General features: G+C 47.9%; 1 protein-coding gene across 2 annotated transcripts in view; it reads right to left on the bottom strand.

Moving 5' to 3' along the window:
- SSH2 (slingshot protein phosphatase 2) overlaps positions 1 to 15,665 on the bottom strand; it is a 96,131-nt gene that overhangs the window by 7,014 nt on the left and 73,452 nt on the right. For both annotated transcript variants that reach the window (XM_051635461.1, XM_051635462.1), the window contains 9 exons: positions 14,408 to 14,476; positions 13,575 to 13,640; positions 12,213 to 12,407; positions 10,289 to 10,382; positions 10,038 to 10,166; positions 8,163 to 8,209; positions 6,560 to 6,706; positions 4,343 to 4,543; positions 598 to 1,441 (listed from right to left, as the gene is read on the bottom strand). In XM_051635461.1, the coding sequence (XP_051491421.1) occupies positions 598 to 1,441; positions 4,343 to 4,543; positions 6,560 to 6,706; positions 8,163 to 8,209; positions 10,038 to 10,166; positions 10,289 to 10,382; positions 12,213 to 12,407; positions 13,575 to 13,640; positions 14,408 to 14,476 (1,792 nt within the window). The remainder of the gene's footprint in view (positions 1 to 597; positions 1,442 to 4,342; positions 4,544 to 6,559; positions 6,707 to 8,162; positions 8,210 to 10,037; positions 10,167 to 10,288; positions 10,383 to 12,212; positions 12,408 to 13,574; positions 13,641 to 14,407; positions 14,477 to 15,665) is intronic.

Consider the following 15,665-nt stretch of genomic DNA (forward strand, 5'->3'; position numbering starts at 1 on the left):
ATATTCTGTCAGGAACATCTCTCTACCTAGGAGAGAAGTGAGCCGTGACGTGCCTGATCCCATCACTCCAGGCCTGGACAGGCTCATTTTCTTCCTTGAAGGAAGCTCTAACTCTTCCTTGATTTACTATCCCAATGCTGGTGCTTCCCAACCAGGGAAAGGTGCCAACTTTGTCCCATGCTTTGGTGGATTTCTCAAGTCAGATAAATACGGGTATAGTTTGGGGATGCTGGCTGGTGTCAGCTGTTATGGGTTCAGCTGCATGAGTGGCTCAGGTCCCACCTATCTGTTCTCCTGATGCAAAACTCCAAAATAAGTTTCTCATGAGAACAGCACAGGAGGTCAGGTCAAGGTTGACTCAGTCAGTGCCCTCCCTGCCACTGCCAGCAGCCAGATGTTTAAGGACAAAGTGCAGGAAAGGACAAGAATCTAAGAACGAAGGGGAAGCATCTAGAAATCCCATCCCAAACAGCTACACCCTGATAAGTGAAGCCAAGACTAGAATTTGCCTCATCCACAGCAGCCCCACAGCAAGAGAACTGCCCACAGACAGGTTTGAACAGCAGTTCCCAAAAACACCGAGCAAGTTATTTTAACCTTTTGTTGTTCTTCATCTGTGGAGGAGTCATCTGATGCCTGAGGGGAGTTTCCAGAGCTGTTCCTTCGAGCATTTGCAGCCCCATCTGCAGCAGGTGGCACCTCCAGCACAGGCACCCTGGAGACCCCATTCCTTCCACTCCCTTGCTCCTCTGTCCTGGAATGGGAGCAGGTGCGTGACCGGCCCTCCTGGGAAAGCTCCACAAATTTCTCCAAAGCACTGAAGAAATCAATCCTGTCTGTACTGAGGTCTGTCACTTTCTGCTGGGGATTCTGTTGGAGACTTGGGGAATTTTGGTTTGGGGATTGGGAAAAGTCTTTTAAGCATGAAGTGAATTCTTCCATGGGAACCAAGTGCACGTTCATATCAGGCTTAAGGGCATCTTTTTCTAGATCATCCACTGTCAAATCTGGAAATTCTGTTATTTCCAAGGGGTGCTGGAGTTGCATTAAGGCCTCAGAAGAATGGCAGTTATCAGGGGGGACAGAGTCTACACAACATCCTGCCGTACAGCCATTGATATTGTTGAGGTTCAGCTTGTCCTCCATCTGCTCAGCGTGGAAGTCTCGACATGTAAACTCTAGGTGGATCCTTCTCTCCTTCACACACATCTCCTCGATCACGTTGGCATCCTCCGGGAGCTGCTGCTCCCTGTCTAGCTCAGCTGAGTAGATGGGAGACATGGGCTGCTGGTTGTCATTGGTCTTTGCCTCCGAGATCTGGTCAGCTGAGGTGGTGATCTCCTTTTTGTTCAGCTCCAGCCCAGACTTGCAGATGGGCTCGTGGTGGTCCGAGAGGTCGCTGTCGGAGTGGGAGCGCCACAGTTTGTTATGGCGCTGTTTGCTGCAGGGAGAAAAGCAAATGAAAACATTGAGGAGTGTTTTCACACACCAGTGCCAGACCCACCTTGTTGTAAGAGGATGCAAGTACAAGAAAAACCATGGCAAATGCCGGAGTCATTGACCACAAGCGCAGCTTCACCTCAAGAGTTGAGAGCCAAACCTGCTGCTGGAGCAGCTGATCCAACAAGAAGCCACTTTCCAGTAGCTACGCCCCATGGCGCCGTTCTGCTCCACACACACCTAACCCCCAGCAGATTTATCAGTCTACTCAACAGACGCCATCTTTAATTGGCTACAGGACTAGGTCTTTTCTCAGCCAGAAAGCACCTTTTCATTTGCTAGCAGGTGAGCAATGACCAGAAGAGACAAGATTCCTAGTCCTGGACATGAGTGGATGGTGGACACTAAATGAAGTCCAGTTTCCACTTGTGGCTCCTCCTTTGAATAGCTTCAGTGGTCAGTAACTGGGCTCTGGTAAACAAGGTGAGTGGATGTGGGTGGTTGGGTGTAAGACACAATAGTCACCAAGCAGCCCAAAACACCACCCGCCTTTCTTAGGAAGGAAGCTCAAGAGTTCTCCAGCTCTTGGAAAGCCCCTTTAGGAAGGTCTGAGCAGTCACAAGGCCAAGCAACTGCCAGGAGCATTGCACCACCTTCCTTATCTGCACCTGCCAAAAACCCCAGCCCATGACCCTGGGCTAACAAAGACCCAAGGAGGCAGCTTCTTGCAGTGAAACCACAGCAGCTAGAGCCACGTCTGCCAGGGCTCTGCTGAGTGACCACGGGCACAGGGCTGTGCTTCCACCGCTTGCCCCTAGGAGGAGAGCAGATACCACAGAAAGGTCCTTGGATAGGCAGGAGACCTTGCAAAACTTCTCCAGTCCCTCGGGAGTATGAGCAGGCACTCCCAGACCCATCCACTGGCTGCAGTAAGTTAATTAACGGATGCTACTGAACTAATTACATTGTACCAGTTTAGTTGTGGGTGTTCAACAGCTAAGGAAAATAATCCACTGCAGATTTAGCTTTCGAAGCCCATAATCAGCTACAGCCTTCGTGTACGAGACAGGGAAGAATCAGGCCCTTCCAGAGGAGAGGAGGGTCAAGACCAGAGGCCAAAAGGCATGGCTCTGGGGTGCACGTGCTCTGTCTCTGATGGGTTTTGGAGCAAAGCTTGACATTGGCAGCAGAACCGGGCTTGGCTGAGAGGCAGGTTGCTGCTGAGGCTCTGTATGGGACACCAAAGATTTTCCACGTCTCTGGCTCATGGGGAGAAGCTGTTGATGTTTTGAGGTGTTAAATCAGGGTCAGAAAACAGGAGCCCATGGTCTCTTGCTACAGCCCACAGCCACCTCTTGACCCTCCTGGGCAGCATTCTCCAGGGAGAAGAGCCCAGGGCAGAGCAGTTGTTCAGTGGGCCAGGCATGGCATGAGGTCTAGGGGCAGCATCAGGTCTGGCCAGCTCGTGTCCACACCAGCCCTGGACCAGGAGCCCTCCCCACCTCCCACCACACTGCAGCCAGATCTCCAGGCTCCAGGATAAGACTCCTGCTGTTGATTCACAAGTTGCACAAGGCACAGGGGATCCCAAACACTGCTTTCCTGTAATGTATTTACAACTAATAAAAGCAACAGAGCTGGCTCAGCCTGTGTCTATCACCAGAGGGAGGGGAAAGTTTAACTAACCCCAGGAAGTTCAAAACACACTTGTTGTTGTGACTAAAAGCAGGCAGGGGGTTTTTATTTTACAGCTGGAAAACATATCCCAGTTGCTATAACCCCAACATAAACCCGTAACTAGATAGTGCGAGCACATGGCTGCCCTCACATACCTCCCTCTGAAACTGGAGCAGTCACATGAGTGTGAATCTGTTGGGTTTTTGTTTGTTTTGTTTTTACCTGTCCTGGAATACCGCAGCAATAAACAAGGCAGCCAGAGGGCAAAGCTAAACAACACACATGAAGGAGGAGGGGAAAAAAAGCAGTTTGGAACTGAGAAAGGAACAACATAAAGAGGGACCATTCCTGCAGCACAGAGGCCATTCCTTGCTTCAGTGAAGCTTTACTGCAGGCTTTTCAGACCTACACACACACAGGTAATGCACTGCTCTTGCATTTTTTAAAGCCTCACAAGTGATCCAGTTGGTGCCATAGTATGGGGACATTTAAAGCTTGGATATTTCTGCTGGCTTCAGATCTGCTCCCTGGCAAATCACACCAGGATCCCAAACAACACACCGTGATCTGGCGAAATGCACAGTATCACTCCCCCTTCCAGCTGATCATGTGAGGACATTGCTTCACACAGCTTACAAGTAGATTTCTCAGACACATGCAATATTTAGGTCTTTTTGCTAATCAGGTGATAGGCTTGGGATTACAACACCCTTGCCCATACCCAGGCCCAGCTCCAGACCAGCCTCAGGACTCCACGCAGGAACAAACAGCACTGTTGCAATGCACAGAACATCCTGTCCCCTCCCCTGCCACCAACACTTACCAAAGGGATCTAAATAAAACCCGACCAGCTGCTGAGGAGGGGCATGTTCCACAGGGAACTGTAAGGCTGAGATGGAGACAAAGCAAGTTCCCTGCCAAGTGATGTTACAAGCAATAGGGACACCATTTATCCCTGCTGGAGTCTACACAGCTCTAAACGCTGCACTCGGATGGCAGTTCACAGGATGTACCATCCTAGAAGCCAAAACAGCCTCCTAAAAGCTCTTTATTATACCCATATTCCCAGGCTCAGCTGAGATAACCCATGAAAGCAGAGCTATCATTCCCAAGACAATCATGAGCTTACAGAATGCAGTGATGGAAGTTCTAATTACAATCATGGAGTCAATCATTTAAGCGTCATGCCTTAACATGGCTAATCAGAGTCATTCCTTCCACTCACCTGGCCAGCAGGATCCCCTGGTATTCCTCCAGCTGCCGCATAAAGCTGGGGTTGGGCTTGGTGACCGTGCGCCGCTCCTTCACGTAGTCATAAGCCCTGTCCAGGTTCCAGCCATACTCCTTCATGGCATAGGCAATCACAGTGGATGCTGAGCGGCTCACTCCCATCTTGCAGTGCACCAGGCACTTAGAACCGTTTTTCCTGAAGCAGGAGAAAGCCAAAAGAGGATCATTACAGAGAAAACGTGGCCTCTGAGAAGCTTAAGAAAATAGCAACTTCTTTACCAGAGCATTATCAAACACATTTTTAACACTGTGGCCACAGCTAAAGTCTGGGATGTGATCTGATAATCCAATTTGCAAACTGGAGCAAGACACGCTACGAGAGTGAAAAACAAGGTCTGAATATTGCTAAGAGATCTTGTAGCAACAGCTCTTCTGAAGCTTTGATCACATCCATGGTTTGCAGGGATTTCTGAAGACTGTTAAGGGCTAATATGGCATCCTTGAACTCAGCCCAAGTGGCCCACTGGTATCAAGCAGTATTCCAAACAAAAAGGGCACCCATCATCCAACGATACATCAAAAACATCTCTGTGCTGTCAACACTATTACCAGCACAAACCCAAAGGACAGCCCCATAGTAGCAGCTACTATGAAGAAAATTACCCCTATCCCAGCCCAAAGCAGCAGGTTGCTGCGATTGGATGGAAGATCTTTTGGCAAAAGTTTGACTTTTCTTAGTAAAGGGAACACAAACAGTGCCTTTGAGTGCAATGAGCAGCTTGGTGAGGCTGGTACAGAGCCTGGAAGGGCAGGCAGCACTCTGCCCCAAGGAATTAGGAACCTTTTGTCTGGTGTGAAACAGGAGGAGGAAGGCGACAGTCCCTGTGAGCTCCGTGTGCTGGGCAGCGCTGGCAGGGGGCAGGCTGGGACAGCTGGGGTTTGGCACCCTTCATTTTCTCCTTTAAGTGTCAGGTTTTCTGGATTGCCAACCACATGAAGTCCCCACAGGACAAACCAGAGGGCTGCAGAGCATACACAAAGTCATGTGCCTCAACAAGCAGAGAACTCAGCTGTTCACAGCCTGTACCTGCACCCCTAGACACCCCCAGAGATGTTGGCACCATTTGGGGTACCCTGGGCAACAGTAGCCTGCAGACTGACTAAGACTTTCTCAACTTTGCAAATCAAATCAGTTGAAACATTATTGCAATACTTTTGGTGTTTAAACAAGCCCTAAATACAACAAGCAGACAGGGCAAAAAGGGGGTACAGTAATCGCCCCGGTGTGGAAGATCATTAACTTACATCACCTCATCCACAGGACTGAGGCCAAATTGTTTAAACCCCAGTGGAAAATATCCTGGGCAGGAGAATATTTCTGAGGATGACAACAAGGGAATACAATGATGTCTTTTAAAGAAAGCAGCTTAAAGTCAGTCTTGAGCCATACTCAAGTCAGCTTTTAAAGGCTGTGAGAAAGAGCAAGTACCAGTGACGGTTAAGAGATGACAGGCTTCTACAACAGAAACCATACCTTAGAGGCAACATATGCCAATCTGCCTTCTAACCAGTTTTCCCTTAAGAAGGCTGCTGAATTAACTGGAGACGGCTCATATCACTGGGATGTTGTTCTTTGCACTTAAAAGGCCCCACTTTCAGCTTCTGCCATCAGATTACTCACTGTAACTGACAGCTCAGAGACTTACACAGGCCTTGACTCCTATTAAAGGGAAGAGTTGCCATGGAGCATCACCCCACAAGAAACCCCTTCCAAACTATAGGTTTCCTCCTTCAGCCTCACAGTACAGGGAACAGGTTTTATTTGTGTTTGGCTTATCAGGTTTTGCTTCTTGTGTTAAATCTTGCTCAATTTGTTACAGCTCTTCCCTCCCACTGGCACCTCTGCAGATTCACTGTATTCCCTAAGCAGCAGGCAAGCTATTAGCTCTCTAGTACAGGAATCATCTCCTCCACTGTTTACCTGGACTGCAACTGGGCAAAAGACCCCTCCCTAGTCCTACCTGCTGTACAAGCACCTGCAAGAATGAAAATGCAGAAGATAACTCTAACACTTAGACAGAAACTACAGAATGAAAATGCTTTGATCCCAGGTAGGCAAAGAGGAAAAGCAGTTAAGAAAATCAGTAGGAAAACATAAAACGCTTAATATACATCTTCTAAATGCGTTTCCTCTGTTCTGAAAAAGACTTACTTTGCCTTGGAGATGAATTTGTAGGTGTCATTCCAGTAAGCCAGAAGATCTGTTGCTTCTTCATCATATACCCGGATGTTGTGGTACTCAAAGAGCCCAGGGAAGAAGTTATCTATTTCTCGAGTCACATTCAAAATGTACCGCACCCTGCACGGACACAGACAGCAGAGAAAAATGCTGAGTGTGCAGAACACAGCAAGTTCAGAGAGATATCACAGCTCTGCACAACAGTCTTGCCTTGTGAGAGGCAAAACTCAAACCACTTCAAGTCACAGTCGTGAACACACCTCCTTGGAAACCAGGGCTGAATGCAAGGAAGCAGCAGCTCATGTGGACAAAAGGTCTTGCTGAGCTCTTTAGAGTCCAGCCTCTCATAAAAGGGCTTCCATCCATCCTGGATAGAAACTTCTACAGTATGTCAGGTTACACCACTTGGCCACCTTCTCTCCATTCCAAGTGTTAGAGCAACACTTGTGTCACAGGAGCTCCTGCACAGATGCTTCAGTTAGTGTTTGGACACTTTCTCAAAGCCCTTTTATGAATCTTTCCTTCTGCTGCACCAACACAGGAAGACTGAAGGCATAAGCTCATGAGCAACACCACTGTTAAACAAATGCATAAAGTAACTACAGAGAGCTGGAACAATGAGACACTGAGGAGGATGTATTTCTTATCCCTGAATTTTCTGGAAAGGAAACTGCTAGTGGAAGCATATGGTATTTATGTACACTACATCCAGTGTTTTTAGCCCTGAGGGTTACTTGTAAGATGCTTATGAACTGTATTAATGTAGGGATATCAGCCAAAACAAGAGCACTGCAAAAGAGTGACACCCCTTTCCCTAGCAGGCCTGAGATTGCTGGCAGTCAGGTAGGACCTGTCTGACCCAAGGAAGCTACAGCAGACCCTGAGCCGAATGAGGAGGGTCCATTTGCCTGACTGATTCTCCAAGGTACAAAAGAATGCTACCAATTAAACTCAGCAGAGTGATTAGTTCTTTCTACTGGATTGACACAAATAAGCTGAACCCATAAATAATGATTTATTGCAAAATCTTGGTGTTTTGACCCACCTGGCCTAGAGAAAGGACACTCGAAACCTAAGCCTGAAATGCAGAAAGGGCAGGAGACAAGAGGAACCCATCAGAGCTAAGCCTGAGAGCTACAGCACTTGACTTCCTACAGGGCCCCACTGGAAGCAACAAATGCTCTTTCACACATTTCCTTCCTGCCACAGTCAAGAGGCCCAGACTCCAAAGTGACTCTGTAACCATGAGACCTCAGCCCAGAGCAATGAGCTGGAGCAGGGGGCACAGAGCCAACAACACAGCACCCAGCTCCATAACTGTAGCTTTTTGCTACTTACAGGTATGAGATTGCTGACTTCCTTTGCCAAGGGGATGTCAGTCTAGGTCAAGAAACAAGATTCTTTTACTTTAGGGTGTCTGTGGGACACAGAGTTTGGAGGAAGCAAGAGCTTGTTCAGATCTGCAAACCCTTCAGTAAGACTCAGGTTGCCCAGCTGGTACAGAAGAGAGTTTGTTGCACAGACAAGTGTTGAGGGCAGGCTCTTGCTTTTAAGCTGATGGCCTGAAGCTACTTACCCTCTGTTCTGCAAGTCTTCCAAATTGGAGGCGTTCCATTCTGATCCCTGCAGGGAAAACATGCAAAGGGACACATCAACCTGAAGGAAGGCAGAAGTCAGACAAATGACGGAGGAGGAAGCTGCCCAGCCAAGTGTTGGAGAGCAGGGGGATTTTTGAGTAAAGGGGGTCAAAGAAGAGAGGAATCATGGAATTGTCAGAGTTGGAAGGAACCCCTAGAGATCATCTAGTCCAACTCCCCTGCTAAAGCAGGATTGCCTGGAGCACATTACTCAGGGCTGCATCCAGGTGGGTTTTTATTATCTCCAGAGAAGAGGACTCCACAACCCTCCGGGCAGCCTGTCCCAGGGCTCTGTCACCCTCACCATAATTAAGTTTTTCCTCATATTTAAATGGAACTCCTCATGTTTCAGCTTGTGCCCATTGCCCCTCATCCTGCCACTGGGAACTACTGAGTCTGGCTCCATTCTTCCTGCACCCACCATTTAGACACTTACAGGCATTAATAAGGTCTCCTTTCATGTCTTTTCTTATCCAGGCTAAAGTGTCCCAGCTCTCTCAGCCCTTCCTCACCAGGGAGATGCTGGTAACAGGGTTGATGTTCAGCACCTTCTCTTGCCCGATTAACCAGATCTATCTGGAAGCAACAAGCAGCTCTGCAAAGCAGGAGCTCAGCACCACATGCTGGGACTTCCTGCACAACACTGACAAGTCAACCTCAGCAAAGATGAGACCCCTCCAGCCTTTCCCTGGAGGTTGCTGCCAGCTCTGCCCCACAGAAGAGAGGCTGTCTGCATTTAAAAACCATCCAGGTGTTCTTTATACATGAAACAGCCACCTCACACATCAAAAGGCACCAACACCATAAGCTCACTTGGGTTACACCTCTTCTCCTCACGTTCACAGCCTGTGTGAGCAGAGAAACAAGCACATTTATCCCAGGCTAGTCTTCTCTGCAGCACACACAGGGCCTCCAAGCTGTTTGCTTCCTGCTCAAACACATAAATCCTGACTGAGGCCAAAACCACTCAAAGGCTTCCTTCAGAATTCAAGGTGCTCAAGCTATCTCTGCTTGGGACCGCCCACATTATCACCCACCACCCTTTCTGAGCCACAGCGCTAAGTTTCAGGGGACTGGGAGAGGCTCTCTCCATTTGGGAAGACCAGCTGGCCAAGAGGAAGGGCTTTGTTTAAAGCTGAGCCAACTCCTGGGCTAGACAGCTCAACCAAACCTGCACCTGTGGCTGCAGGGCTGGGAAATCCAGAGGAGAGCTGACTCACCAGAAGGAGCTGCAGTCATTAGACAGGCCTCAGCAGCAATGAAAGGCAACTAAGCAAACAAAACATTAAAAGGCAAAACGTTTATATTTCCTTAAGTGACTTATCTGCCAGATTCTTTGTTAAGGCTCCTCTGCTCCTCCTGGATCACATGAACTCAGAACTCTCCACATTACAGGAGTTTCACAGCTCTCCCCAACAGCTCCCTTCCCTCTTTGCTGTAGTTGTGCCCTTCCCAAACACACGTGTACTCCAAAAACTTGGTGTGTAGGTACCTGGGACAGTTAATGCTACAAAGCTGGTCGTACGTCAACAGAAACAGTCCTGAAAAGTAGTTAGAATTCTGACTTCCATCCCCTAGTGACAGGGTCTAAAGCTTGGCATGTGTTGTATGGTGAGGTGTAGTACAGCCAAAAGCACAGGCTGCTCCTCTTCAACAGCTCTAGTGTCCTGTGCCTCATGCAGGAATATGTGACCCCAGGATCAGCCAATCTCTCCTTCAGAGCTCCTTTAAGTTCCTCCAGAGGCCCTTGCATCAAGCAAGACACCACGAGAAGTGTTAGGTGTGTTTACTCTTGAATTCACTGTTAGACTTACCAAAAAGACATGATCAAATATCTGGGTGGGGCTGTCCATCTGCCCAAGGATCACTATCATCTCATTGTCAATGAACTCTTTGAACTCCCGCAGGTTACACACCATCTGCATCTCCAGCTCCGTGCGGATCTGGGCGGGGAGGAGGAACACAAAGAAGCCATGTGAAGGTTTTGGCCTTTCTTCATAGCATAAAGTGCAGAGCTGTTCAGTTTGCACAACAGCACCTCCAGTGCTGCACTCTCACCACTCACCTCTTTTGATGTGATGTTCTCCAAATCCTTCTGCATCATGATCTCCCTTAACTTAGTCTTAATCAGCCGTTCTGTGCGCTCCCGCTCAGTTGGGCTGTCAGAGGGAAGCAACAGAGTCACTGGCAGGGGAAGCAAACTGCACTTGTGGCACTTTTCAGACAGGTATTGTACAGACTGGACACTCTGCAGAGTCTCAGATACTGACACTACTTCCCCCCAGTGTGTCCTCAGCTGCAGGGAATTCAGGTGACTGCAAAGCCCAGTTTAGATTCCCAGTTGCATATGAAAGAGACCAGCTGAATGCTCCTAATCCACTGCAGTCATCCAGAGTACCACTGGTATTTGGTAAAATTAAAATTGGGAAGGCTGCATTATACTCTCTGGAGCAGTATCTATGCCTCTCCCTACCTTTCTTGGAAAGGTAACAGCTCCAAAGCTCCATACATGGAGAAGCAAGGGCAGCTAAGCCTCTGTGCATTCCTCCAGCCTCTGCTGCCAGGGGCCTTATCACCAGCTGCAAAAATAGCCTGCCTAACACCAGGGGAAGCTGCAGCAGAGCAGCAGCACAGAGCTGTCTCACACATCATCGTTTGGAGGGACCCAGCAGCAACATCTCACACCACCTTTCCCTTTCTCTGGAAGGCTGCCAGGGTGGCAACTGCACAGACACTTCCCTGCTTTACAAGTGTCCAACTGGTGGTTCACAAATAAAAAATCATGGAAGTCCCTGGTCTTTTTAACCTCATTATTTCAGGACTGAATTAAGAAAATGCTGTCCAGGTGTCCCCTGGAAATCGTTCAGTTGCTGCCACCAGGGAAAGGGTGGGTTACATAAAATTTATATATGAAAAGCTACAAGGGAGTATTAATCTGACAGCCTGCCAAAACTTTTCAGCCACTCTCCTTGTACCTTAAAAAACAATCAAGTGTGAAGATCTGTTCACAGCTGAACAACTGCTCAGTGTTATTATTCACTCACTGAACTCCAACACCAGGAAATATCTGAAAGCATAAATCAACCAATGGCACCATTATACTGGGAAAGCAGCTGGGGCTACTGAAGTAATTTCTTCTACTACAAACTGGGCAACTAAGCCCTCATACATATCACATCTGGACACAAACTACCTTTGAGGTTATATGGTATCAGTACCATCAGCAATTACTAATTAGGGAGGTTGTAAAACTTGGATGTTAATACAGCCTATACATTTTGCCTTTCCAAACCACCTATCTGCCTCAGACACTGTTTTGGACCATGTATCTATCACCAGACATCCAAGCACTTAGGTGGACACAGCTTAGGACCCATACATTGTCCTGTTTCACACTTGCAGAGCTCTTCAAAACCATGAGAAACTGCACTGCTGTTTATCCCCATTCTGAGGTGCATCAGGTGGACGCCTGAGGATGGGTCTGAGCTCAGAGATCCATACACAAGAACTTCATTTTACAACAAAATGAACAGAGTAAGGAAAAAAGACCATGTTACTCTATAAACGTGCTCAGACACGTGCCAGCATAAGAGCAAAGTCCAGAGAAACCTGTTTCTTCCAGGAGACACCAAGCCTGGAAACCAGAGGACAAAGCCAGCGAAGAAGAAGGTCTAGGTACACCACATCTCCCTCTCACTAGTAACACAGGACTTAGCTTGGAAAAGCAAAAGGTCTGTGAGCCTAAAGCCCAACGTAAACAACTACACTGAAAACAGAGGCTGGAGGAGATGCAAGGGAGCCCCAGAAGGGCTAAACTTCCAGTGCTGGTGTTTACCGAACCACAAGGCCGCTTATTACCTGGAACAGGAAACCTCTCCTCATTAATACCTAATTAAGAGTAATCTCTTGGGGGAAAACTGTCTCCTCGTTTGGAGACTGCAGTGCTTGACTGACACACACTTTGGCTCAGCAGATCCAGACCAACTTACACATCTGTGAAGAGGGCGGGTGAGTCGGGCCGGTGGGACTGGACATCCTGCATGGCGTTCCACTCGTTGACTGACGACTGGTCCGAGTTGATATGGCTCTCATAGTAACTGACCCACGTGAGGAAGAGGCTCCCTGGGTAGTAGTTGTTGACCCGTGCCACCTCACAAGCCTTATGTAAACTCTGCAGAGCAGACCTAGAAAGGGAAAAATACTCACAGGGTTATAGTTTCTTCCATAGGATGGTAACAAGCACAAAGCAGCAGCCAAATCCAGGATGCTGGATGCCCCAGCAGTTGGTACAAACCCCAGTGCTACATGGAACAGCCCTGGGCACCAGGCTGTCCTTCAAGGGTGAAGATAACCACCCACTGCAAGAGTTTGCATGTCTGAACTGAAGTGTGCCAAGACAAGCCTGGACAGCAGCGAAGGTGCCCACAATTCAGCGGGTGGAGGCACCTGAATCTCTGGTTCCAGGAACTGCTACAACTATCTAAATAAGATGCACAGAGTTTGTGTCCAAGACAGGGTGCTCTGACAGCTTCTACTGTGCCATCAGCTCCCTGGGGGCAGGGCAGGGCATGGCCACCCCAGAATGAGACATGGAAAGCTGTACAACCAAGGGCTTAGGGCTTGACTTTCCTGAGGTGTGTAACTGTCTGCCCTCTCTCACTGCACAAGGGATGTCAGAAATTTCTTCAGCTGCTGCTGGGAAGCAAATTCCCCTCTCCTATTTTTAGCTTATTTTAAATCTTTGACTGGAATCAGAAGGATCCAGGTCAAAATCACCGGGGTGACACAGTAGCATGACACCCTGAGGGGTGATGTATTTCTGCAATCCAAAGAAGCTTGTGCCAGAAATACTTTCATGGCCACTACATTCTTACATGAGCCACCCTAAAAGGAAAGAGAAATGCAGGCAGCTTCTCTTTCCTTCTCACTATCACAATGAACATGTCTTCACTGGAGACAGAGACTCCTAAAATATGTACAGTGTGTATTTCTTTACTTAAGACCAATAAAAAATAATCATTGGATTTCAAATACACGCTCACAGCAATTCTGCTTTGGAGACATTCAAAGCAACAGCCCTTTGTGAGGAAAATCTCCCTGTCCCTTTCTGCCCCCAGCTGAGATGAAGCTGTGGCTGCAGCAATATTCCAAGCTCACTGCTGTGTACCAGCACTTGCATGGATTTTTTTTCTGTTTGGTATCAAACTTCCTTCCCTGACTCTGAAGGAGACTTCTGGCTGCTCCAACAGGTCTCAAGATACCAATAATGCAAAGCAGCACCTGGTTTTTAATAGCTCAAGCAGCCAAAACACCTTGGAGAAAGGATGACTGGGACAGATTATAGTACTTACCACATTGCCTGCACAGACACTGGCTTGAATATATGCACCCTGTTATCTGTCGATACGCTGAACCCGCTGGAGAGAAGAAAAATAGGCACAGTAAAAACGTGTCCCAAAAGCAGCTTTTCAGTTAATAACTGGTAGTTTGCAGCATGTTAGAACAGCAAAGGAGTAGCCCTATGCCCACACTGCTGGGTTCAGCTAGCAGAGAGATCAAAATAGCACACTAAAAGCTCTACAATCACTTTTTAAAGCAGCTGCTGTTTGGGAACGAAACTAAGAGTGGGGCAGTGCTGGGCTGTGCTGTTTACCTTGGCAACACAAATTCAGTGCCACAGCTGGGAGCAACAGAGTCCAGCTAAAGTGATCCTGGGGCAGCTACCAAGGAAAGAAAAGTCATTCCACACACTGGACTGGACAGGTTTTGTAACTGGCACAACAGAGTCTGCAAGGCCAGTGACTAGTTGGCAGAGAAACATCATTCTTGTTGTATGTTCAGCTGAAGCTGCCTCCTGCAAGAGTGATGGAGGGACACATAATAGGATCCCTTTAAGGAGCTTTCACTACACACTCACCAGTAAAAGCTCCTTTACTCCAGTTTAAACACACACACAAGCCACTGTCTCACTGTATGTGTATTGACAGGTAAGTCAATTATTGGTGCTCCCTGCCACAATCACTGTGATTTAGGGCCTTTGAGCACACTAACCTATTACAGGTCACAGCAAGAGGTCTGCTGGACCTTTTAGGGCTCTGCCATCATTTCAGTCCTTCTCCACATACCATGCTGTAACATCTGCAGACCCTCTGCTGTTGACCTAGAACACTTAAAAGACACTCACCCATCCCCATCCAGGTGGATCAAGGTGTCACTCCACAGAGGCAGCACCAGGCCCATTGTACAAGTGCTACTGTAGTAAGAAAGAGAAGGTCAGTTCATCTACCACAGCATCCTGCCACTATTCTCATTTCACAGCTCTTGTTGCAGATAGTTGCACTCATTATCTTTATCATAATCTTTAAGGTCCCTTCTGACCTTAATGATTCTATAATTCTATGATTAGGGAAAAAAAAAAAAAGGAAAATCCCAGTGTTTGTTCAGGAACAACCAGAGCCAGTGTTGTTCTCCAGGTGTCTGGCAAGGATCACTAACCAGATACAGGGTCCACCAGTACTTTTTAAACCAGCTTAAAGTGTTAACGTACACCCAGGAGAAGAACAAACAGGAATTCAGAAGTGGCAAGTTTTGTGTGGAAGGTCAGAGGGTGCCCACAATCATCAAGGCTTTCTTTACAGATTTAGTCCCATTCAGGCTCAAGTGGTTTGGTTCTAGCTCTGATGTTGCCATACACAGCTTTGCTTTCTTGTTTGTCCCCAGCCACAGCAGCTGGGAACTGGGATCACTCTAGTGCAATAGCAGGTGACCAGCAGCACGGTGGGTTGGCAATCACAGCCTGTCACCCATTCTTGACTCCTGGCCCTTCTTCTCCCTCCCACACCTCAAGGATGAGTACAGGAGCCAGCCAAGACCTCTTGGCAAACCCACCCATCTCAGCTGCTGTGACCTCTTTGCCCTCACAGTCATCTGCTTTCTGTAAGGCTGAGCAAAAAGCCAAGTTAAAAACAAAAGTCAAGCAATGGAAGAAAGGCAGGGGAACCCCAGCACAGCCTACACCACATTGCCAGACAAAAAAGCTGAATCTCATAAAGCTGTAAAATCAGCTCATAATCAAAGCAGCATCTTGGAAGGAGAATCAGATTCAGCTGCCTCCTGTTCTTACACTTTGCTCTAACTGCTCTCACATTTCCACAAGCCCTGACACCCCCGTCAGTCTCTGCAGCTCATGAGAAGTGGGGGAAGAGAGTGAGACTCCAGGCTCCAGAGGGTCAGCAGACATGAAGCCCTGGAAATGCACAAGCCTTGGAGCCACTGGTGCCCAGTACAAGGATCCACAGCAGCACCAGCTATTTCTGTTGACAACATGAGATGAGCTCATGGAAAGATACGTTTTAAAAAGGCTTCCCAAGGTGGCCAGGGTATTTTTAGTGATACTGTTCAGCAAGCGTTTATCAGAGACCATAGCAACAAGTCTACACTGA

The sequence above is a fragment of the Apus apus genome, chromosome 18, assembly GCF_020740795.1.
Source record: "Apus apus isolate bApuApu2 chromosome 18, bApuApu2.pri.cur, whole genome shotgun sequence".
In the NCBI taxonomy this organism is placed as follows: domain Eukaryota; kingdom Metazoa; phylum Chordata; class Aves; order Apodiformes; family Apodidae; genus Apus; species Apus apus.